Source organism: Nothoprocta perdicaria, unplaced genomic scaffold, assembly GCF_003342845.1.
Source record: "Nothoprocta perdicaria isolate Ctin4 unplaced genomic scaffold, notPer1 scaffold_56, whole genome shotgun sequence".
Lineage (NCBI taxonomy): Eukaryota > Metazoa > Chordata > Aves > Tinamiformes > Tinamidae > Nothoprocta > Nothoprocta perdicaria.
Genome location: NW_020455821.1, coordinates 277,247 through 301,351, shown reverse-complemented (window position 1 = coordinate 301,351; position 24,105 = coordinate 277,247). Strand labels below are relative to the sequence as shown.

The following is a 24,105-nucleotide window of genomic DNA, read 5'->3' as shown; positions in this document are numbered from 1 at the left end:
AATCTTTGGTTCTGTTGGCGTCATGGGGTCTTTCTTCTTGATACTGTGTCCCTGTAGTATGGCTTTCATTAATGCTTATTGTGTGCTGTGCTAAATGCAGTTAATGCCACTTTCTTAATGCAGTTGATGTCCTGCCATCTGAGACTCAAATATAATATTTATATTTGAGATGAGTTCATAAGAAATGATTTACTCAGAAATACTCAGTTGACTCTGTCTGTGAAGGGCATCACCAAATAAGTAAATAAATAATTCTCAGTTTTGCCTTTAAAAAAGAAAACTCCTTTCACTTGATCTCCCCTTCCTTTAATAGCCTATATGTGCTATATTACTGCAGACTAATGATCTACTGTGCTCTTTTGTCAGCATTCCCTGGCTTCCAGATTCAGTTCAGTGACATTCACTGGGAATTTGCTTCTGAATACTTCGTCTGCAGCCAAAACAAACCAGGACAAGCTCTGCATTCCTGAGCAAGGGCAGTGGAAACACTGGTGACCCTCTTGTGCAACAAGACAAGAACTAACCTTTTGTTCCCGCCCGCCTCGGTGCCGCGGGGCGGCCGCTCGCTCCTTGCCGCGGCCGGCGTCGCGCGCTCGCTGAAGCCGCTCCTGGAAGCGGCTGCGGGGCCTCGTCCCGCATGTGGAGGCCAAGCTGGAGCGCGTTAGCTGTAGCGGTGCCCCGCCTGGGATGTCTTTGTAGTGCACCAAAAAAAAGTTAGCAATTACAAATGAAAACTGTTCTGTTGTCATGAAGTTGGGCTTTTAATGAGCTTGCAGCCCTTAGAAAACTTGGCAGGATACAAGTGTTTAAAAATAATGATTGTTCTTTAGAGACTTTCAATCTGCTAGGCCTTTTAACTGCTTTTTTTTTTTCGCCCCCTCTTGTATGGAAGACATTAGAGGGAAATAACTGATAGAGTCTATGTAATCGTGTGATGTCATTTTTTGAGTTAGAAGTCTACACTACGTAATTCCTGTTTTTGTTTTTTTTTTTCCCCTAGTAGAATCAAGATCTGGAACTTTTCATACAGAGACTCTTGAGAAAGACGGCTGCAGTTGCATACTTCAGGTGACAGCATTAGCACGTTGGATTTATTCACGGTTGTAGTGATAGAAGAAATGTTTTTTCATTATTTATTATATATTTCAATTACAACACATGAAATAATAAATTATTAGTGACTGTGCAGCTGAAGTTAATAGAATTTAAGGAAGGGAGAAGTTTTACTGTAGCTTAAAAGTATTACAAACTATTGAATCAGAGTATTGCAGGAGGAAGTGAATTAACAGTATGTTAATTGAGCACTGTGGTAGCTTGTGTTTTGTTTTAGCTCTTTGCCACCAAAGGCTTCACCGGAGGCTCAGGCAGACACTGCAGGTAAGACCTTGCTCCCAAATCCACTAATGCTTCAGCTGCAACAGACCAGAGCTGTAGGAAATGCTGTTAGTCTTAACACCTTCCGCAGTAGCTTGCAAAGGTAGTGTCCTTGGCAAGGTATGTGCCMTGTGCTCCCCTTTTGGAAGCACTCCTTCTGAGAGTTCTGGGCTAGCTGTTGACTGAGAAAGCTTGCAAATAGGCTTAGGATTGAAAAAGGCTTCTGGAGGGGAGAAAGAAACAAACCCAGAAGCCTACTCCAGAGTTGGTGTGAGGAGCTGTGCCCTGTTTTGCTGTAACTCTGTAACCAGTCTGAGTAGTGGCCAGGTGCTGTCACTGTTTGCTCTTTGCTGCAGCTGTTTCTGGCCCAGTTATGGTGSTGCAGAACTAGAAAGTGAAGGCATTGTGAGACTTGGCTGGTCTCTGTGTTTACCTATTGCAGTGCAGTTATTTTATAACAGGCCTCTCTCTCCTAGCGCCATGGGGTTGAAATTCKTTCTGCTGCCTCTTTACAGTTGCTGAGATGGTTGCTGTGCAGGTCCCGCTCCTCATCGGCCAGCGCTGAGACACGTTACACCGTGTGGGTGCTGTCTGTACAGCTGTGTTTTCATCTGCCTGATGGCCTTATGCACCCACGGTCATTTCAAACAGAAAATAAAATGTACAGGGGAAGCGCTGCTTGGTTCATTTTCTCGGTTTTGTTTGATTTTAGACCGTTCAGGAGAACCAGTTACATGCAGGAAGATTTCTCCCCCTTCCATGAATAACAGAATGGTGGAGCAACAACCACAATGGTCGAGAAACAACCTACACTTTTTAAGCTACAGCTTCAGACWTAGCATCTAACTGGGACCAAAAACCTGTGTATATGTTACCTAATTGCTGCTGTGCGGTGTTAAGGTAGCCAACCAACTAAAGAAAACAACGCATGTGGAGGTCAGCAGGTAACKCTTGACAGGAGGTTCTGTTTACATTTAATTACTATCCTGAATGCTCCTGCATTGTATAGTGGATGGCTTTGACTACAGATGGACTGGTAAGCTTCTTAAATAACTTAAGAAGTCTATAGCTAAACCTAAAATCTTGCAGAATGGTTCTTGTTCTGGTTGTATGAAATGATTCAAGGATAGCTGCATCCTATTATGTTCTGTATCTTTGGAGTTTGTGGRGGTAGATTAAACTCCTGAAAGTTACTTTGATGCTTCCAAGAATTTCAGTGTTTGGCTTAAAAATTATGTCCTCTTGTGCTGCACTTCTATCTCTGAATTTTTAAACCCAAACAGCCTCAGTAGCTAGGTAACCGCACAGCTGAATGTTTTCAGAAAAACAACTTTATTCCTTAGAGATGTGATTTACTACTCCAGCGTATGTGTGTATGGATATACAGGGGCAAAAAGTGATGATGACCTCATCTTAACTTGCTCACAGGAGATCGTTAACTGCCAAAGACGGAGTTACTGTAAGTAGATGAAATTTMATTGACTTCAGTAGTAGTATCAGCAGGAATCTCAGGTTAAGAAAAAATCCATATTCCTCTGTTTTGCTTAAACAAGMTTCCCTGTCACAAGGCAAGTACTGTGATGAACAAGTTCTGATCATTTCTAGCAGCTTCATCTAGCCCTCGCCTCAGCTGCGTTCACAATACTTACATTTTCTCTTACACGTGCATGCTTGTACTGAAACAGTTAACAGCCTTTACCAGAAGAAAAACTTTGTGTAATATTTATTGATGTTAAACCCACATTATATCAGCACAACAATCCAAAGTAATGATAGTACATTTTTATAAATACAAATAAAAGGTGGCAAAATAAGGCTAGTGAAGCTAAACAAAAAGTAAATTAGCATGTCACAGTCAAGAAAAATTTGGCAAATGATACGACATCCTGTTCTAGAAGATAATCAGATACTCCCATATGACAGACTATGACAGTAATTTGGAGTAGCGATCCCCGTAACTGGGCAGATCCGGCACCAGTTTGCATAGAAGAGACTACCTTATGTGCTACAGTTTATTAGGCGCTAAAAAACAAAACAAACTGTGTACGTACAAAGCAATACACGTATAGTGGTAATGCAATATATGGTGTACACAATTACAAAATTAAAAAAAAAACTCCTAAAAGTACAGGACTTCTGAATAACTGAACTGAGATAAAAGATTTCAACACTTTTATTATAAATAAAGATACCATATATGTGCTTCATATAAGGAATACAGTGTTTTCCTTTCATGGCAAAATATGCTCGTACCATCAAATGCACATTTTTCTTGTCAAGCCTACTAGTTTCTTGCATCCCTCCCTCCCTCCCTCCCTCCCTCCCCCCGCTTCCTCTGAAATTCATTTGCTTCCAATTTAAAACTACCTAGTTGGGTTAGCCCAGGCAGGGCTCCAGTTCGCCGTGGATTCGCCTTGCAGCCTGAAAGCGGCCTGCAGCTGTGGTGCCTGCGCACACAGACCCTAGCCCTTAAAGGAGGGGTTAGTAGCCAGCAACAGGGGGGAGAACAACCAYGAAGTAACCTGCTAGAGACAAGTGCTGTGTTAAAAAGGAGAAAAGAAAAAAAAAGGCACTAATTTTGTTGTAGTCCAGCTTCATTCTCTACTTCCTCCAATCTGCAAACTTATCACTTGTGGTGTATGCTTGTCATTTAAATTCCTATTGCAGTCTCAACCCATTTTTCACTTACGGTACATTTCTAAAATCCTCACACACTTTACACCATCTCTAACCAATCCGATGGCCCATACGTAACGCCCTGGTTCTGTGCAGCCCTTGGCACTGCAGGTGTTCGCACGGTGGTGTTAGGGATTGCAGGATGTTCTCAAGAAATCGCTGCTTCCCACCCTTGTCTCCCTCCCCACCTCTCCCCCCACTAACTTAATGCAGTGGTTCATGGTGGCATTTTTCCCACCTAGGCACTCAGATTTATGGTCTGTAGTAAGTAGACTTTTACTACACTCAGCTCTTGTTCCTCTCTCTGGAAGAAGTGACATTATTTGTGCTTAAATTAGCCTTGCTGTATGTTCTTAAGTAACAACACTCCTATTGGGTGACAAAAAGGGAAAATAAGAGTTAAAAATYACGGTGTCAATGTTGCATTACAGGATTGCCCATATGAACAGCATTTAAGGCAAGATATTCTTTTTCTTTGTAGAATAGAACGTAGTTTGCAGAGATACAGCATTTGCTGACATTTCTCTTCCTTGTCCCTTCTGGTTTGATTCCTGCAGTATTGCACTTGTTCATTGTAGCTTTCACAATGCATTGCCATTTTAGAACTACATTTGTGATCTAATGGCCTCAAATAACATAATCTTGCACCATTATGACTGTGTAGCATCTACTTGTTGCTTATGAAGGCACGTAGTGATAAATAGTGTTTTCTTCTGAAAAGTCTCTCTCACGGTAGTAGTTGGGCCTTTATGAAGAGGGTTATTCATAAGAGCTGAAGCAACTTAGGTATAATAGGAACTGGTGAAGGTGATTTGTTGTGCAATGTGTACATCTCTATTAATTATCTATCTATTCTTCTAATTTGGCATAATGAATAAGGAATATATGGTTGCTGTGGTTGTTGTTTACCTTTTGTACTTGAAGGTGTCTGCCTTTGCATAAAGTGACATAGAGTATCATTGGTCAAGGCAATGGCTTTCAGTGTTTCTGCTGTCAAAGAAAGACGGAGGCGGCAGCGCGGGTCTACAGATCATCGCTTTCGACGAGGCCCGAGGGCATCGTCAGGTGGACRGGGTTGGCTTCGGGCTGGAAAGCTGCTTTGATGTCTAGTCCTTGGTCAGAAAGGGCCGCGTACCGACTGGCCGAGGGCCGCACCTTCTTTGGCTTAGTGGTCTGGGGCGGTTGCTGCCACTGAGCTGTACGTTTGGAAAAACAGAATACAATTAATTGAACCATCTCGATGGCTGCCATGAAATGTGCCTGATGCACGATCAATCATTTCTAAAGGAGGTACTAATTCCTGAGCAGTAGAAAAGCATAACAACTAAAATGAGCTTTTGGATTTCTTAATGTTTCCCTCCCAGCATCCAATTTCCCYTTTAGGCACAGTAAGTCAAATCAAGAACTTCTGCGTTTGTTACCTTCCTTTGGCATTGCTTTCTCCCCTCATTCCTTTGGTTTTTCTTCCCAAAGCTGTGCACCCTAATGCCTGCTGTCAGGCAGAGGGGGAAAGGCAAGGTGCTTGTTTCTGTGCACTGCTCCTACAGTGGGCAGGCTTATGTTATGTTATTTGTTATGTTATGTTATTTGTTGCTTATGGAAGGACATCATCTGGCTGCCCCAGGCAGCACCTGTATCCTAACGARTGTTGAGCATCACTGTAATTCCCATGTCCTGCTATTCTGCCAGTCCAGAAACCAGCCTTTTCCATTCAGTTTCTCTTCTCCATTTAATACTCTTACAAAAGAACTGGTAGGAAACTTTGGTTGAAGAAAACAGTCATTATACAKGGAACTGCATTGGACTTGGAATTAACTGATTAAGCATAAGGCCTTAAGAAAACTGCATTTCTGATAGCTCTCATGGGTGTATTAGAGACAGGTACAAAAAGAGTACAAAGTTCAGGGAAGTGCTAGCAYGACAACAGTAATAATGATCCACAAAATTAAGGTAATCATGCCGTTATCTACTGTTAATTCACTATGTTTAATTCCCTAAACTATACTTGTCTTGATGTGGCTCATTACTATTGAGGAGAAACTATAAAAAAAAAAGTGAGACCCCCCCATAAACCATTCTGTGAACAAACCAAAAATTTAAAAACTTGCTTTTAGGGGGACTGAAGTGACCGCGTAGGTGGCTGTCACTTACTGTGCACATCCAGCCTGGCGGTGCAGGACACGATGCCGGCCTCGTTCTTGGCCGACACGGTGTACCAGCCCGCGTCCTCTTTCGTAGCTCCCTGAATAAGCAGGCAGATGTAGCCGTARTTATCCTGGTGCATGCTGCACAGGAGAGAAACAAAATGACTACTTCAGTGCACACCAGCGTAGACTGCTTTCTAATGGCATTATAAACAGACCCAGTCCTACTTGCAGATTAATTATAGCCCACTTTTAATTAGTAAGAAACTTGTTCTGAAATTATCAGAACGGAAAAATGAAACCTAGAGTTGAATATTTAGTAATTTAATATCCTGTACTGAAAAACTAAGCAGCAAAAATATTTCAGATAATCTCTTTTTCATTATTGAATTATAGAAATGCCATTTGAGTAGTAGGGAAGTCAGCCCTTACCCTGACTTTTGAGGGGGATTATAAAAGGCTTGACTTGAGGAATGAGGTACTGAAATATTCTTATTTAAAAAGATAGCAGCAATTTATTACAGAATCATTAATACATTTCTTTGCTTGAAATCATGAGTTTGCTCTTAATCATTCTTACAAAGTGTTACGAACTACTGATGACAATTTTGTAGATCTTTCRTGTATTTTTTTTTAAATATATAATATTACATGGAGTTAAATAGAGGGAGTGAAAAGAGGGAATGTTTGCGTGTGATTTAGGAACCAGCCCCAAGGCCCAAGTTCTCCCGTGCGGCTCTTCCCCTTACAGGGGAGTGAAGGCCCTTGCGCCCCACGGAGGGCCCAGCACCCGGTTGGGACCAGCCGGGGCGCAGGGGAGGCGGCGCCGCAGGCCCAGCTCCTCCCTTGCCTCTTGGCAGGGATCTTGCCCTGGCACCAACACTTAGATGCTCCACTCTTGTCAGCTAAGAAGGCTCGTTATTGTGGAGACTGGCTGGCTTAACTGCACAGCCAAGTGCTGAACCCAGGGCCCGGCTGGAAGCAGACAGCTTTACTTAGCCCAGGCTTTTGCCAGAAAATTGCTCTAAGCCTTAGCTCTGAAGGGGAATAGGCTATTTCTCAATTTGGTTAAGGTGCAAAGATATTATTTTAAATCCAAGGCTGGAAAAAAAAAGAACTAATGTGTTAATTCTGGCTGTGTCACCAGGCTGACAGCAAGTTTGAGTAAATGTCATAAAGCATTGTAACAACTCGTCAATATTTATGAGTTGCTGTTCACACWACGCATTCTTATGACCTTCTAGGCTTTCATTTATGTTACAGGCTAAATGGTCACTGAAGTTACATATGGGGAGATGATTCCGTGTCATTCTAACCTCACTCGGTCAGTGTTGTATGTGAGTGACTCATTCTCTTTCTTCCAAAATATCTGAGGCTCCGGCTCGCCGGAGATGCGGCACTCCAGTCGCACGGGGAATCCCTCCGCCACGCCCGTGTTTTGCAGCTTCTCTATGAACACAGGGGCTTTGTGCACTTCCTTGGCTGTGAAAACAAAGATTGCAGTAATGTTGACACTAGCCTATGAAAATGCCGTCTGTCTTTCAGCAACACTCTAAAAAAATATATATATTTATATATTTTTATATATAAATAAATATATATATATTTTATAAATAAATATATATATTTTATATATATAAGTATATATATATATATTTAATTCCCAGGCCGCACGGAAGCTCYGCGCAAAGCCGTTACCTGCGACGACGAGCTCCAGGCTGAAGGTGTTCTCCCCGGCGCGGTTGCTGGCGACGCACGTGTAGATGCCGGCGTCGCGGGTGCTGACGGGCTCGATGATGAGCGAGTGGACGCCGTTCTCGCGCACCAGCATGCGGTGGGCGCTGTCGGGCCGGATGGGCCGCCCGTTGAGCTGCCAGCTCAGGTCGGGTGTCGGCAAGCCGCTCACCTGCAGCGCGCGCAAGGGCGGCAAAGGCGCTCAGAGGGCAGCGCGGGGGCTTGTTGGGGCAGAGCTGGGGCTGTGTCGGCTAGCGCAGGGGCAGCGCCCGACCGACGGGCTCCTCCACCCCAAATTACAGCCCAGCACGCAGTGCTTTACTCACCTTTGGGCCAACCCCCGGAATTACACCATGTTTCATGGGCGTGACAGAAAAAAAAATCAGTATTTAGCTAGGCTAGAATCTAAATGATAACACATTGCAAAATAATAAAAAAGGGGGCCGTGACACCTTTTGTCTTCCTGGATTGGTTGCTTTTCATGTGGCATCACAGAATGGTTGAGGTCGGAAGGGACCTCTAGAGCTCATCTAGAAATGTTCCTTTCTAGCTGAATTCCTTGTGGAAAACTTGCAGACCGAGGGATGCTGGGGAACTAATCAAGGATTTCTGAATTCCCTTCCACTTAGGTAGCACTTGTTAATGACAGCGCTGCCCGCACTGCCTTATACTTGGTCTGAGTGAACCAAGCTTGCACTGCTGAAAGTGATGCCACTTGCTGCAGGTACTGCTTGAAAACAAACAGCTGCTCCCAAATAGAGCCACATAAAGTACACAAACGAAATCTTGAGTCTTAATTCGCTTAGGCAAAGTCATAAATCAGGATTAAACTCTGAAACTCTAAGGGAAGATTTAACTTGAATGGCTAAAAGCACTGGAGGTTGAGAAGCCCACTCTRTTTACAGTGTTTACCTCTTTCTACACCACAGCTGAATGCTAAAAAACCATTTTTTTTGTGAGCTGCAGAACTTGCCAGAAGCACTTTCTCCGGCAGATAAGAAAGCTTTTTGTTGCCAACTTACTGATAAGCAGTGAGATTAATTAACCTACTGACAGTCACGGTAACTGCCAATAGCTTAAATAGCTGGGGAAAAAGAAAACCCAAMCGCACCAACTCTTAGATCTAACTTGGTTTTTGACTCGGCTAACAGGCCGTTTCCCTCGCGTGCCACTTGCCTTGCAGTCCATTCGGCAGAGTTTGCCTTCTTGCACGGTCAGGTCTCCAGGAGCCTGCAGGAAATGAGGCCGGAAGAATCGTTCCTGAATTGGTTCATTTTCATCACCACTGTCCCTTGAGCGAGATCGTGGTCTTGAAATAACATGAAATAAAGGTAAATGGGTTTTGCTAGGCTAAATCACAACAACTAAAAGCCCTTACCAGATTGTTTTAAATGTCACTTCTTAGTAGCATTAGCACTGTGCATAATAGTATTAGCACTCTGCATTTACRCACAAATTCTGGTGGCACTGAGCTCAGACTGAGATAAATGACACTTTGTACTTATTACTTTAAATGAATTGCCACATCTTGTGGCAAAATATAACCTAGAAAGCAATTCTATTACAGAATAATTACACTTATAATAATAATTTTTATACATTACAGTATTTTTTGCCTTAGAATTAGTTAAAATTAAATTACCAAAATCCAAATTAAAGCCAGTTAGGTCTTTAGCGTGTACTGCCACTTCCCATCTCTCATGTTCTGTGTATTTAAACCTTTCACTGCTGCTGATTACACCTATAATTATATTTACCTTACAGGAAAAAAAAATAGAGCAGCTAGAAGATAGCACATCTTGCTTAAGACAAGACTTTCCAWATAGACTTATTTTCCATTTTCTCTAGTTTTACATGACTGAAGACCATGTAGAAATTCTGTGAATTAATTTGTAAMTGCTTGGGATATTTACTCCTTATTTAGCATGTGTTTTTGATGGAGATACTGCTGACCATGTTCAAAGCCACTGAAATGGGCTGTCACTAAGAATTTCATCTGTGAGCAATAGAAAGAAAAGCTTTCATCTGTAAACTATTCATAATAAAAGTAATGTAAACATAAAAGTTTCTTTAAAAAGAGGTTCCCCCAAAATAGTACAAATGAACAGTTCAATTAAAACATCAAATATACCATTTTGCATTTTGATGCTACCAGAAGCATCCGAAATACTTTTCCAGCATCAACTACTTTTGCCTGTTAATTTATCTGTTGAACCCTTGTCTAAGCTGTTCCCTTTGTTAATTAGCTTTTGTTTCCAATTGAAATCATTCTGTTGGTGTGATTCAGACATCGAAACAAGCCTGTCATTAAGACAGAGTTTTAGCTCATTCTTGTCCCTGCCCAGTCAGCTCCAACAGCGCTGCCCCCCGCCCCATCCCTGCCGCGGCAGCATCGTGTTGCTGCGGGGCAGCGGCTGCTCCGGGCTCCGGGCGGTGCCTCCGCACGGCTGCAGCCCAGGTGCCCCTGCCGCAGGCTCTGTAGCTCAGGAAGTTGCTGCTGGCAACCAATCCGCTCCGGCTTGGARCAGCGGGCAGGGAGGCTGCAGGATAAACACCCGCTAGGGCCCGTCCCGCGCCATGGAGCACGTCACCCTTATGCCTGTTGGGATTGGGCTTGTGGCGCTCCGGCTGTTTGAGTTTTAACAGCTCTTCACTTGCACTGGACTTAAGTATAACCTGTGATAAGGAGACAAACCCAGCCCAAACTGCTGCTTGCTTTAGGAACGGGTTCTGAAATGAAGGGCGCGCTAACTGCTCCCGCAGCCCTCTGGGTGCCTAAATCCTGCTCCTCAGGAGCTGCCACGGGGTGAAGGGGCTGCCGCTGGGCACGGCCAACGGTGCCACGTGAACACCACCGGAGTGTGAGGACATCCGTAAGTCACTATTGCACTGCAGCTGCATAAAGAGAGCTTTGGCCAAAATTGGGATGGTGGGTTGGAAATCTACACCAAATTAAATGGAAAAATAAATAAATAAATAAAACGCTATGAGTTTATGACCARATTTTTTTTGGAGCTATTTTCACTTGTATTAATCACTTCAAATATTTCTATTTAACTACATTTTCAAATTACACATTCAGGAGGAAAAGTAAAAATCAAAACAGCATTCAGCCTAAGGTTGGAAATGAATAATGCATTTTTCTTTATAAAATTTCCTCTAAAATCACACTCTACTTTTAAGCCTTTACCTTGAGAAGTGAACCTAGAGTTGTTTTTATTCTAAAACATGTTGTGGTTTTAAAGGAGAAACTACAGATGTTCAGGAATGATGACTGTCAAGAACCTGGAATACGCGTGGGGTGCCCGGGCAGCGGGTCACTGGAAGCTGCGGCRCGCAGGCAGCGAGGGCGGCGGGAGCAGCCCGGGGCAGGCGCCAGCCGAGCTCGCGGCAGCGCGGAGGCGCCCGCCTCGCTGCACACCCAGAAGCGAAAGGGCCCAGGAAGGGCGGCGAGCAAGAGGCTGGGGAGGCTTCACCAATGTCTTAGTGCCACAATCCCTAATTTGGATAAGGGAGATGATGTTCAAATTAACCCTCTCATTTAGAGCAGGGCAGGAAGCGCGTTGCTGCTTTTCACTCTTAGCTCTCACACTTGTTGGAGCTAATCAGGGGCTCTGCTGGGCGGGCGCCCCGGCAGCAGCTCCCACCTCCTTCCCCCCTGCAGCGCCACGCAGCGCACGTCRGCGAGCGAAGCAAAATGCAGGAAACTGCAGCAGTAACAGCTAGACAAGCACAACCATGGAGAAAATGTGTTAAAATAGCTGTAAAGTAGTGCGGATAAAAAGGGTAAGGTCTTCTGCCAAAAGACATTTAAAGTTCTTCAGGAAAATGTCTCACAACAGCATAGTAAATTACAATGCTAATAAAGCTAATAACTGTACTTGTGAGCAAGTCTGTGTTGCTTCCAGCTAAACATAAAGACAGCACCTTAACTGCCACCACTATCACTTACCAAAAGTATGGGAAACRTGTTTATGAGAACCATCCCCCTGTAGTGGCGGGCACAGGGCTCTGGCATCGGTGGGACCCTGCCTTAGGAATATTAGAGCATTCCGTGCTCACATTTCACCCGTGTCAGGCAGGGCTGGCTGGTGGGCATGGTGAGAAGCGGTGCCAGACATAAAAAGCCAGACATGAACAGCACTGTGCTGAAGACTAGCAGAAACGGACCCGAGGAAAGCAAACTTAATTAGCAAGAGACCTTCAAATCTGGCAATCATGCTGGAAGTGAGCATTCCCTTTGCTCTAATTTTAATTAAACTGCTAAATGGAAATTCCTTATTTATAATGCACAACCCTACTGGGTACCCATCCAAAACTAGCATAGATGCCTCAGGGCTTGCAGCRAGTCAAAAATAAAATACCAGACACAGGCAGCCTCAGGTTTCAGCTGCATTTGGAGAGGTTTAAAAAACAAACCTGCCCCATTGTCATCCGAGCGCTCTGGCTGCCGCCAACGGAAGCAGATGCCTGTCCCTTCTTCAGGAAGGTGCAGGGTGGCAGCTGCCCGGGGCCCCTGCTCACGTGGTGGCACCTCCTACCCCTTGCACGACCAACGCGGCGCCGCCAGCCTCTTCACAGCAGCTCCTCCTTGCGTGGACGTGGCAGGGCCCGTCGCGGCAGCCCTGCCACGGGCACCCACCCCTTTACTTGCAGGGACCTTCCCTGCTACGAGAGCAGGGGAAGCCAGCCTGGCTTCCCTGTGGCACGCACTGCCATCCCTGGTGCCCGCCGCTCTGGGGCAGCCCTGTCCCCACGGTGGGCTGGTGCCGCCCGCGGCTGCAGCCGCGAGGCAGGGCAGGTGCCTCCGCGCGCAGAGCGCTGCGCTGCGGCCCGGCCACCTCCTCGCAGCCAGCTCTGCCTGCGTGACCTGACTGCGCGTTTTGTGCAGGCTAATGGTGCCTCGCGGTGTTAAACAGCCCCATAAAACCCTTTTGTAATGAAAAAAGGCTTTCTGAAGCACAGATTCCCTTATATGGTCCAAAGACTTAAACCAAAGATCGAGATGTGAATTAATCACAAGCTTCACAAAAGATAAGTTTAATACTTTATTTCTGACTCCTAATTCCTTAAGAGAACCTGAACTGAAATCACCAAATTACTAAAATATTTTGAATGTAAATCTAAGCTTTGTGGTACAGGGTTATTTCTGTTCTTTCTTTAAATGGATACTTAACTCAGCAGGAAGCTGAGACTTCCACTAGAATCCCTATTGCCATTAGGGGAGATTTTTTTTTTAAACAKTAAGTGACAAGGTCCTGCCCAGCACCTTGTAGTGTAAATGGAGACATGGAGTAATTATYAGGGAACGTCTCAAGGCTGAGTGATTAGAGAAGATGCACAAAATACTTAAAGGTCAYGTAAATTTGGCGGTTGCATATGACTCTAGGTATGCAGGAATTTTTAGGCAGCAGAGGTGAAATTTCTTCCTGTATGCCAGTCCACTCACTTACCTTCTTTCTTTACATTCATTAGCAATCATAATCATTTTACAAAAGCATATTTTAAACAAACACATGCAGAAAAGGCATAAAGTACCTTCTAAAATGAGGCTGACCAGGAGGTGTCCGGGGACTACGGCCTCTTTGATTCACAGCCTGAACCATAAGGCGTCCAGTGCAGCTCGCTCTGCCCTGTTGGGAGGATGGAGAGGAGGAACATTAGGAAGCCCAAGCAAGTTCTCGTGCTAAAATTCCAGCCTGATGCCTTCCTTGTGCCCACCTGCTGCAAGCAACACAACCTTGCCTTGCACGGTCAGTTACAGCATTCGTCAAGACAGCTTCTGACATAAACCTACCAGCAGTTGTGACTGTAGCAGGCTGCAACATGGCTGAAATATTCCAAGGCTTTTATGTATGTATGTATGTATTTATTTATTTATTTGTTTGTTTTTCACTGTCAAAGATTTTTATTTCAACCAGCTATACAGTCAGTAATACTGACTCAATATTGGCTAAGTTATTGGTGTGGGAGTATTGGGGAGGCTTCTGTGTTTGGCAAATGGGGGGGAAAAAAAAAAAAAAAAAAAAAAAAAAGCAAGGCAGGAGAGCAAAGAGCCCGGGCCACCCTGGGACATGGCACCTGATGAAGCTGCAGGCTCCTAGCAGAGACTCGGGGTCCCCCTGCCTGTCACAGCTCAGATGCCCAGGACACAGGAATCAAAACAGCTGCCCAAGGGCTCAGGGGTTCCAGGGGTTCCCTCTGCAGACAGACCCTTGCTTGGACAGGAATCCCTCCGGGTGCATCACTGGGTATTGGAGACTCCAGCCTGTGTGGGTGATTCTCAGGGAATGACGAAGCTYTGGTAAAATGCATCAACTCCTATGGCTGGTTCTGGACTCAGTTTTGCTTGGTGTCCCAAACAAGCAGTATTCCAGGTGTTCAGAGCCAGGCTGGCCGCCGCAGTCACAACAGGGAGCTCCCGAGGGCAGCCTGGAGCTGCTGGCAGGCCCAGCCCGCAGCCAGTGCGCTGCAGGAGCGACCGGGTAAACGTAAAGGCACCTGGAGGGCAGACGGGCACCGTGGAGCTCTGACCAGGARAATCCGCAGAAAAACCTGCCCAAAGCCTCAGAAGCCAGTGGAGATCAGCACGGTTTAGCTTAATGCCTAATTCAGYGTTGCATTAGCAATTCTATAGGCTAACAACCACAGCAGAAACTATATTATATATTTAAACGAACGTCTCTGCTAGCTCCGACAATAAAGGCTCTRTGTATAATGCATTACAAATGTATATACCTTTGTATAACAACGTAATAATCTCAATCCCTTTTTAAAGGTCCCGCTTGCTCAGGCCTTGAGCCACAGCTTAGCAAGCGCAATTTCTGTGGCCCCCGACCACTGGAGGTGCCTGGCACGAGCCCCGCGCTCCCGTCGGCCCCAGTGCCCGCTAGCCCCTGCTCGCAGGCGACGCAGCCGCTCGCGTGCGTCGCGCCCGGCCACCCCGATGCACGAGGCAGCACCGACGGGGACAGGGAGGAGCGCGGGGTGCGGAGAGGCCAAGGACTCGGCAAGGGGAGGGAGCGACAAGGGGTTCATGAGAACATGGCCGAGTGCGCCAGGAACAACAGAGCGAGGACTGGGGGTGCACCTTGCAAAAGAAGGTGAAAATGAGGCCGAAGATGACAAAAACCCATCCTCAAACCCACAGTTACAGACAGCTACTGGAGGGAGCTCAGCCGGGGGATGTAACCCCTCACCAGAGGGCTGAGACAGGCAGGGCTTTGTGCCGCTTTCGCTCTGGGCCCCGTTTGCTCTGAATTAGGGCACATTTCACTGCTGCCAGAACCCCAGTGCAGGGCCCGTTACCCAGCTGTCCCCAGGCTGTGCTAGAAAGGGGCCCTTTGCTTTGGGAGCCCGGTGGGGCTAAGTGCAGCTCTGCAGAGGTGTGAASAGGCAGAGCTTGCAGGACCTGCACCCTTCACTCCAGAGAACTAAACCTGCTTCTACCAACCGAGAACGGGCCTTCCTGTGCCGAGCTTCGGTGGTCCTAATGGCCCTGACCAAACGCAGCCACAGCCCAGGGATTTTTTTTTGCTAGAAATCTGATAGGAGCTCCGTTATATTGATGCAGTTTGCTTTTCCTGAGGAAAGGTTGCCAAATTTGCCTAACTTCACGATAGCTTGAGATGTAGACAAGTTTCCATTAGAATTTAGGAAACTGAGCCAAAATTGTTTCCACTCAGGATGACTTAAAAGAATTGGAATCCCAATCTTTTACTGCAAAAGGCGAGCACGTTAACTCCTAGCTGCTCTTTAACTCCACTGTATTGTTGGACACACAGGGAAAGCAAGTTAACGCTAGCAGATATAACTATATTTACTTGGAAATTACACTGTGAAGACAGGCTYGAATGGGCTTGGTGAAACAGATGTTTTGTTTAGTGGACGCTGCTTCTGGTCCCTCTCCAAGCACAGACACAGCATTTTATCATTTCACAAAACTGCCTTTTCCAGCCTCCAACTAGGAACAATATAGAAACCTGTCACTTTAGTACCATTAACTACCCACCCAGAAGCCAGTGTGGGAAACAGACACCACTGATAACTGCGGTGTGACAGATGACACTTTCCTGAGAATAGCAAATGTTAGATGTTGACCCTAAATRTGTGTACAGAAATTACCCGGGGACAGGTTTCAAAGGCAGTTTATCCATCACGTACCCTAAGACTTTATCAAGCACTAATAGTGCACAGGGGAACTGCACACAGGCTAACACAGCACTAACGGGGAGAAGAGCAGCATCTGTTTCCCACCGTGCACAGGTATACAAGTATTTATCAACTCTGCATTTGTTGGGACTTTGTGCAATATTAACGGTTGCAAACACAACAGCACAACGCTCTTTTATGTGCAGAAGGTGCCAGACTGCTGTTTCTGTGCAGCATGACTGGTGTACGTGGAGCCCCACGCAAAGCGCCGGGCGGCAGGAGCTCCCCCGGGCGGCAGGAGCTCCCGCAGGCGCTGCAGCCGGGGCCGGGCCGGGCGCCAGCGCCGAAGGGAAGCGTCGCCCGAGTCACCCAGCAACGCGCACAACACAGCACAACACTCCCCTCCAGGTTCAGCTCGGCCTCACGGAGAGAGCTCGTTTTGTTGCAGTGTAATCCTGCTCGCAGTCCTGCTCTTGGCAAGCACTTGGGTGCTACAGAAGAGAATAATTCACTGCATCCCTAAGCCGCGCTGCTGCCTTGCTTCCTCGTGGGCAAATCACTCCCCTCGGCTTGCTGTGCTGCGGGAGAGGTGCGTTGGGAAAGTCACGATCGTGTGGGCCCTGCTTGTGTCCGATGGGGGCCCGTGGGGAAGGGAGGGCAGGGCCGYGTGCTGCTCGGAAGCAGCACCAACGGCTCCGGGATGGGCACAGCGGAGCTCCCTCTCGGCAGCCGCAGGACCAGCCCCTCCGGGGCCCCCATCAGCGCCGGGAGCAGCGGAGACGCTAGCTCAGCGGGGCTGCCTCCGCTCCTCACCCTGACCACTTCCAGCACACACACAACACACAGGCTACCCATGCACACCCAGGCCTGCTACACTGAGATGACATCAGCGGAAAYAAACGGAGAAGCAGTGACTAAAAAATACCCCTCCTCTCTGAAACGCCAAACCTTAGGAAGAAAAAATGGTGTTGACTCGCTAATCTCTTGAGATAGAGCRGTCCCACCCTACTAAGGCAAGATGAAAACAAATCTCTAATTTATTTAGTTTACGGTGACTTCATCACTTAATTAAATCATGCAAACGTAAGATGAGATCGTTTTCTAAAGATTTATGTTCAGAAGCATGTTTGCTCTGGAGCCAAACCTTCACTTACCTGCGGGTTGGCTGCCATAATCGTGTAGTTCCCGTCATCGTCCAGGGTGGAGGCTGCCGTATGCAGCGAGCAAGTTCCGTCAGGTCCTCTCTGAATTTGGTAGTGATCGCTCCGTTTCGAAATTTGCTTCCCGTCTTTAAACCAATAAATCTGCACCGAAAAACAAAGCACGAGGACGGGAGGTAAGAGGAGGGGAGTTATGGCCGTCATTTCCCAGCTAACACCGCTAGCAAACCAYGCTGCTCTAAGCCTAACTGCTCTAAACGTTCAGAGCTCTGCTCCATGGGCCGGTTTCAGTAAAGACACGTTAGAGGACAGCAACCTTCCCAAGGGAAAGGCTGCAGGATGAACCTTTACGTAACACACAGACACAGGTGTAAGGGTTGTGCCCATCCCAGAGACAAAACAGTCCTCGAACATTTCAAGACTTCTAAATAAACACAATTACAATRAGGAAATCCTTATCAGATAGAACGACAATTTTAGTAAAATTCTGGTTTAGTTAAATCTGAAAAGGCTGGGCACAGCACTGGAGAATGCGATTGCTGCCTCTTCAGAGAGCAGGAGCACAAAACAAGATGATTATGGGAACAATCAGCCCGAAGATTAACAGAAGAGAAGCCGGGGTGTCCCTGCAGCAGCGCCCGTTCGCTGCAGCCCCGTCGCAAGGCCCGGCGCTGCCCGGGGGCCGCAGCGAGAGCCGAGCGCGCAGGACCCGTGGGCACCGGCAGCGGCACCATCCATGGGCCGGGCGGCTTCGCGGGGCAGGAAACGCTCCCGCGCAGCTCAGCGTTACACACAGGGATGCTCTTCAGTGACCGCAGGCCAGCAACACTCCACTTCCAAGTTAAATTAGCTATCGAACGGAGACCTTTTCCATTACTTTTGATGCATAATTTTATTCTCTGGCTGACCCAAGAACTACTTTTGGTGAGCCAAAAAATGATGTATGCAGAATAATATCTGACAGCAATTTCTAAATTACACAAAAAGCATGTATGTGTTTTTCCTACTTGAGGGCAAAAAAAAAGCTCCAACTATTTTGAATAAGGTTTTGTAGGKTTTTTTTTTCCCCTGTATTTTAAAAATAAAGATAAAATTCCGATTTGTATCCTGCTGAAAACCAAGGGAAACATATGGCATATGCATCAAAACATATATAAGAATATACACGGACGGAAAGCAGGTAGAGATACCAGCTCCAAATGGGGCTTGGGATGGATTAACCCAGAGCTTTAAGAGGCTGATCTGTGTCCAGGCTGACCCAGGGATCCCCAGAGGCCTCTCTTCTGCTCCGGTAGTCCCTGCTGCGGCGGGAGGAGGAGCAGGCAGACCAGAGCGCCCCCGACTCCCGCTGCGCCAGCGAGACACGGAGCGGAGTGGCAGCGGGAAGGCAGCACCAGTGCAACGGAGCAGCGGGAAGGCAGCACCAGCGCAACGCGGGGGGCAGAGCCCTCCCGCCTGCGGAGGGAGCAGTGGGTGGTCGGGTCGCGGCATTACCGGGACCCTTTAGCAGGGGAAAGCAAATAAATTCCCCTTAGCGTAATTCCTGACRTGGGTATCTTTTAGTGAGAAAAAGGTGCTTGTTGTCCAGTAAAAATTAAGTGACAAAGAATAATTCCTGAAGGTTCATTCAGTCGGGGGGAAAATTAAGGAAATACTTCCAAATTTCACTAAAACACAATAGGCTGGAGGGTGGTGTGTATTGGAGGAGATGAGTGGAAATTTCCCTTAAAACTTAGTTGCCAGGTATGGCTTTCATATCAAGGAGCATGATGTGCAACGTGGAATGATTTCATTTCCTCACTAGCTGGTTCCACTTGCTCCCCATTCTGCCTGTCAGGAGCCCGCGGCGCTGGCGAAAGCCTCGGGAGGGCCTTGCCGGGCGCTGCTGGGCGCCTGTTGGAGCTGCCCGGGATGCTCCCGCGCCCGCGCTCCCGAATGAGTCCCGACTCGCAGGCTGCCTGCGTTTCCCAACGCTGCCCGGAATCCCCTGCAGGAAGGAGGCGTTACTGAAGAACAAGGCGCTTATCTGAAGCATCAGGAGACATGCCAGCAACTATTCAATGGAAATAGATGCAAATATTAACTGAACCACACAGCCAAATGTCATGCACAGGTTGTACCATACTCATTTTCACTAAGTTTTAAAGCACTGGCATCAGTGTTTTTTTACTTATGCTTAGCAAATACTTCATACTGTCTTTATCTGAAATGGAGTTAATAAGTAAAACACTAACACTACTGGATACACTGGCCCTCATTGAAGTATTTTCTTTCTAGGATACCTTTTAATAAATGTACCATTAAACTATGTAAGCACTGAACAGAGCATCTGGATTGCCTTTATTTGTACCAGATTTTCAGAAACCAATGTGTAATGACTAGAAATACAATGGAATACACAGTACAAAAGGGCTTTTCATCTTGGGCAGCACAGTCATTTTTAATCACTATGAATTATATTCAGCCATGTCAAGAGAGAGCAGTACAAGGTCTGTGCTACATTCAAGTCTCATTTAATCTTTTTTATAGCAATATCCTAATTCCAAAGAGAAATATCCCTTAAAAAGAAATAATCCATAATCCCTTTCATATCACCAAAAGTTCTCATTTTAATGAGAAAATAGTTTTACATATGCTGAAGGCTACAACAGAAGTAGATTCAGATTTTAAGAGTCATATTTATGAAGACAGAATTTGCACATCGGTATTCAATTTACATGGCATGTTCAGGGGAAAAAATAATCAAGCCAATAACCTTGCTTCGAAAAATCCCTCATAATGAATGCCAGATTTCCGAAACACTGCAGTCCTTCCCAGAGCCACTCTTTGCCAGAGCTGACAGAACACTTAGAAGGGAGGAGCTTTAGGTTAGTAAATTATTTCCAGCTTTTCATTTGCCAAAGTAAAGAATTTACTCAGCAGCAACACTTGCAGCTTTGACAAATGGCAGCAGAAAGGCCACCTTCCACCACGGGGTATTTCCAAATTGCCATCTTGGCGCTCCCCAAGGAAGGTCCTGCAGCCTCTGGCGTTTGCGCAGTGCAGCTCACAAGTAGCTTATCCAAGGGGACCAAAAATTGGTTCCCTCCCAAGTAATTTAAGAAATCTCAGAAAGCATCTGCAAGTGAATGGAATAAAGGGTCACAGTCCAGGTGCAAGAGCAGCTCCCTTCCTAGAGCGCACGCTGACACGGATGGGACACGTTCGCCCCAGACACRTCGCCCTTCCGGTGCAAGGACTCCGGGAAGCACTCCCGATGCTCCTTCCCAGCTGTGCATTCCCTAATGCCAACGCGAGGAGGGCGAGGGAGGCAAGAAGTGACATCCTCTTTCATCTGCCTTGAATCAGATTAAGCTGACTCTGAAACTCCTCCTTAATTGAAAGCTGTGAAAATCAGGGAACGGCTGCAGTTGGCTGAGGCTGACTCACAACAGGTCGCTCAGCATCTCACTCACAAGCCCTGGGCAAACCCAACTCCTCTCCATCACACTGCACCTCCAGCGCCAATGAACTGATTTGCCTTCCACCCTAGCTCTTGTAACATAAACCCAGAACTTCACATTGTGGAGTGGCCTTGGAGCACACAAGCTGGATTCCCTTCAGACAAAGCCAAGCCAGAATATGTGCTCTGAGAACACATCTCATGTGCTGCATCTGCTTCAGGCTACAGGAGCACAAGGTGAGACTGAGCACAAAGTGAGAATCTCCTGAAGCCATCTGTGCACGGAGGGATATTTCACTGTATTGATGTGCTCYTCTTGGTCTGCAACACTTGCCAACATAGACATTGCTATAGCTACCTGTWATTCTTCCTTTGCTACCTGAAAAAGCCCATTTTTTTCTTTTTTACAGTTTGTGTAAATACCATTTATAGCCATGACTGGACATGTCAAATCATTTGGTTTTATCTCTGTTCAAAAGYCTAAATACCTAGGCAAAAGCCCATATACCTAGGTAAGAGTTTCRGATACAGCTGTGGCCCTTGCTGCTGTGGTGATGGGCATCCTACCTGAGAGGTCTCTGTAAGAGCTGCAACAACCTCCCTGGCAGCTGCTGCTATTTGTGAGCTGCAGTACTAATCAGTTGATTGCTGGGCGATTTTTGAAATGGTTAAGCATGACCTAACAAGGAGAGATATTATTCCAGACTACCACTATCACAGCGACTGGTACTTCTACGTTTGTAGAAATGAAGTCCAGAAGTTCCTCAGAAGTTCATCATCATGAMCACCACCACCATGTTCTTCTTGCTATCAGGATATATGGGAGCTTGCTGTTTTTTAATTTGCCTTCAGCTGTCAACAAGATTTAGCCTTCTTGGAGTGTGTAGCTATAAACTGTGTAATGCTGTAGAAAGCAGAGGCCCCCAGTGGCTTCCGAACCAGACGCAACGTATTTTTGCATTGCTGTGCCTGAGCTAATCACCCATGGTAACCTGGCAAGGCTGCTTTTGGGATCACTGTGCCAGCTTCCACGGGGATTTAGAGAATTATACTGCATTCTCTGGTACGTATCTACCCTGAATGTAACTCTAAAAATGACAAAAATAGCACTTTTAGGGAAAGTAACTGAAATAAAGTCTCAGGAAGGGGTATGCTAGACACGGAAGTCAGATTTTGGTTGACATCAACCACATAATTCCTATGATCTCAGAAGAGAACTTCTGCTATTTCTGTAGTATACAGTCCACTGTCCAGGGGCTTATTCTAAGGTAAGCACAAGAAGGCAGTCTTTAGAGTGCTTCTAGAAATGTTCACCCTCTTTCCTTACCTTTGGCTTTGGATTTCCTGCCACCTTGCATGTAAATGTGACTGGCATTCCCTCAAAGATTTTGTAATGCTTCAGCTTGATCTCAAAATATGGTGACACGTTGTTATCAAAAGGATCATCTCCATGTTGCACTTCATCATCTGATTCCTCCACAGGAGATCTCTCCAGCCTGTATTCAATTTCACTGATCAGTCTTTGCTCAAAGCTGGAGACCTTATACTCCTGTCAAACAAGAAAGCTATGTATTAGTGGTCCAGCTTCAACACATTGCTTAGCAAGATGCATTTTTAATGATTTTTTTTTTTATTCTACTGATCTTTGATAATCCATTAGGGTTTTACATATAGACGGAAACTGTATCTTGTTGAAGAAAAACACTACAATCCATGCCTTCAAATAACTTCCCTATGAAACAATGAAGACATCTGGTATGACGCAAAAACTGTATTTCATGTTGTCTTAAGGTCTAATTTATAAGGGGAAAGAAAGTCACTGGTTGCTTTCTTCCCATTTTTTAAAAAAAGCCTGTAAGAATAAAAGTATCCTGAAGCAGTTCATAAAGAGGAAAGACATATACTAATATTTCCTTGAGGGTACACACAGATTTAGGGCAGGTTTTACTTCCAGATGTCCAAAAGACCATCTGGTTCACATCTGCAATTTCCACAYAACTGTACTGGAGGCTGCACCCGAAGGCTACAATGATTTTATTTACAGTTGCTTGCAACAACAAGAAAATGGCACCACTGGCAAACCCTGATACTTTCCACCCTTCACTTCTGTTACCATATTCCCCTTTGTTTGACCAAAAGTATCAAATTCTTGCTTAGAAAAACATTTTGTCATAAGTACAGCCCAGATTTAGAAAGAAGAGTAGAATATTTCATCCACTGTAGAACACCATTACTTGTTTAAATGTGCTTTTTAGATGCTGGGAAACATTACTGTGACATACACAGTATTTCTTTTCTTGAACTGTTCACTCCATCTACGCACAGTAAGAATGTCCTGCTCTCAGTAATGGCAAGATAATGGCAGAATATAAAAAAAGTTCAGAAGGAGAAGAAAAAAAAAATCTACATTAGCCAGTTCTCTCAGTCAACAGAGATTTAGGTACTCTTTCAAAAATGATCTTCAGTGATTGTCTCTGGCCCTTTTTTATTTAACAAACGAAAAACCACATTTCACAGACCTCATCTTCTATCTTTGACTTTGGTCTAGGAATGACATGCAGACTTTCTACTGCATGTCAATGGTAACAACAGACAGTAACTACACATCTAATCATAAAGGAGGAAAATATGATAAGAGAAGTTGACCTTAATAAACTCTAGATATTTTTTATTTCTTTGTTCCCTGAAAGTTTATCACAAAAGCAAATCATGAAGCACACAGATTATTTTATATAAGAGCAGCTGATTTGGATGCAAGACAGTTAGTACCAGTGTGTGTTAGCATTCCTGCAGAAAGATACTAGAGCACATCATCACTACACTCAGATGCTTAGGCATATAGATAGAGCCTAGGATGCGGAGGGAGTGCACCTCCTCAGTTATTAAAACCTAGAGGACCTCTTCTTATTAACCAAGAGCAGGAGCAGGGAAAGGGTAAAGACAACAGGTTAAAAAAAAACAGTGGATAAGAAAAACAAGAAAGAASGTGAAAACATTAACCTTTTGAATATCCACAGGCCTCACTACAGAAGCATCAATAGAGCGAACTTCCTGTAAGGGCAGAAGAAAAGATGAAGAGGCAGAAAGAAGACCAGAAGAATCCATGACAATCTTCCAGAGTTTCTACCAGCAGAACATACTGCGTGTGGTAACGTAAGCAAACAGACACTACGCAGCTCTGAAGAGCGGCTCTGGCATCTCAACAGACTCTAGGGAATGTGTACCTGGCCTTCCAAGCAGGCTTGCTGCTGTGTTTTTTGGTCTGCATCCAAAAAGTGCAGATTACACACAGAAAGGCAAGATGGTTTCAAGATAGTAGATGTATTTTTGCCTTGAGAGACTTAAAGGTCAGGACAGAATAGGATTAACGGAAGAGTTTAAAGTGGAAAGCAGACATTTGAGAATTCTCAGCCTTATTCAGTAT

The 24,105-nt window shown here is 45.6% G+C and overlaps 1 protein-coding gene across 2 annotated transcripts in view; it reads right to left on the bottom strand.

The window, feature by feature from the left end:
• Nucleotides 1-3,943: 3,943 nt before the first annotated feature.
• The window catches only part of PALLD (palladin, cytoskeletal associated protein), a 62,214-nt gene continuing 42,052 nt past the window's right edge, over nt 3,944-24,105 (bottom strand). Inside the window, exons 5-13 of one of the 2 annotated variants that reach the window (XM_026048635.1) lie at nt 23,682-23,732; nt 22,009-22,230; nt 17,234-17,383; nt 13,467-13,561; nt 9,105-9,237; nt 7,893-8,100; nt 7,511-7,676; nt 6,202-6,335; nt 3,944-5,246 (exon numbers count right to left, since the gene is read on the bottom strand). In XM_026048635.1, the coding sequence (XP_025904420.1) occupies nt 5,074-5,246; nt 6,202-6,335; nt 7,511-7,676; nt 7,893-8,100; nt 9,105-9,237; nt 13,467-13,561; nt 17,234-17,383; nt 22,009-22,230; nt 23,682-23,732 (1,332 nt within the window). In that variant the 3' untranslated portion in view covers nt 3,944-5,073. The remainder of the gene's footprint in view (nt 5,247-6,201; nt 6,336-7,510; nt 7,677-7,892; nt 8,101-9,104; nt 9,238-13,466; nt 13,562-17,233; nt 17,384-22,008; nt 22,231-23,681; nt 23,733-24,105) is intronic. The other variant, XM_026048636.1, reaches the window with a different exon arrangement.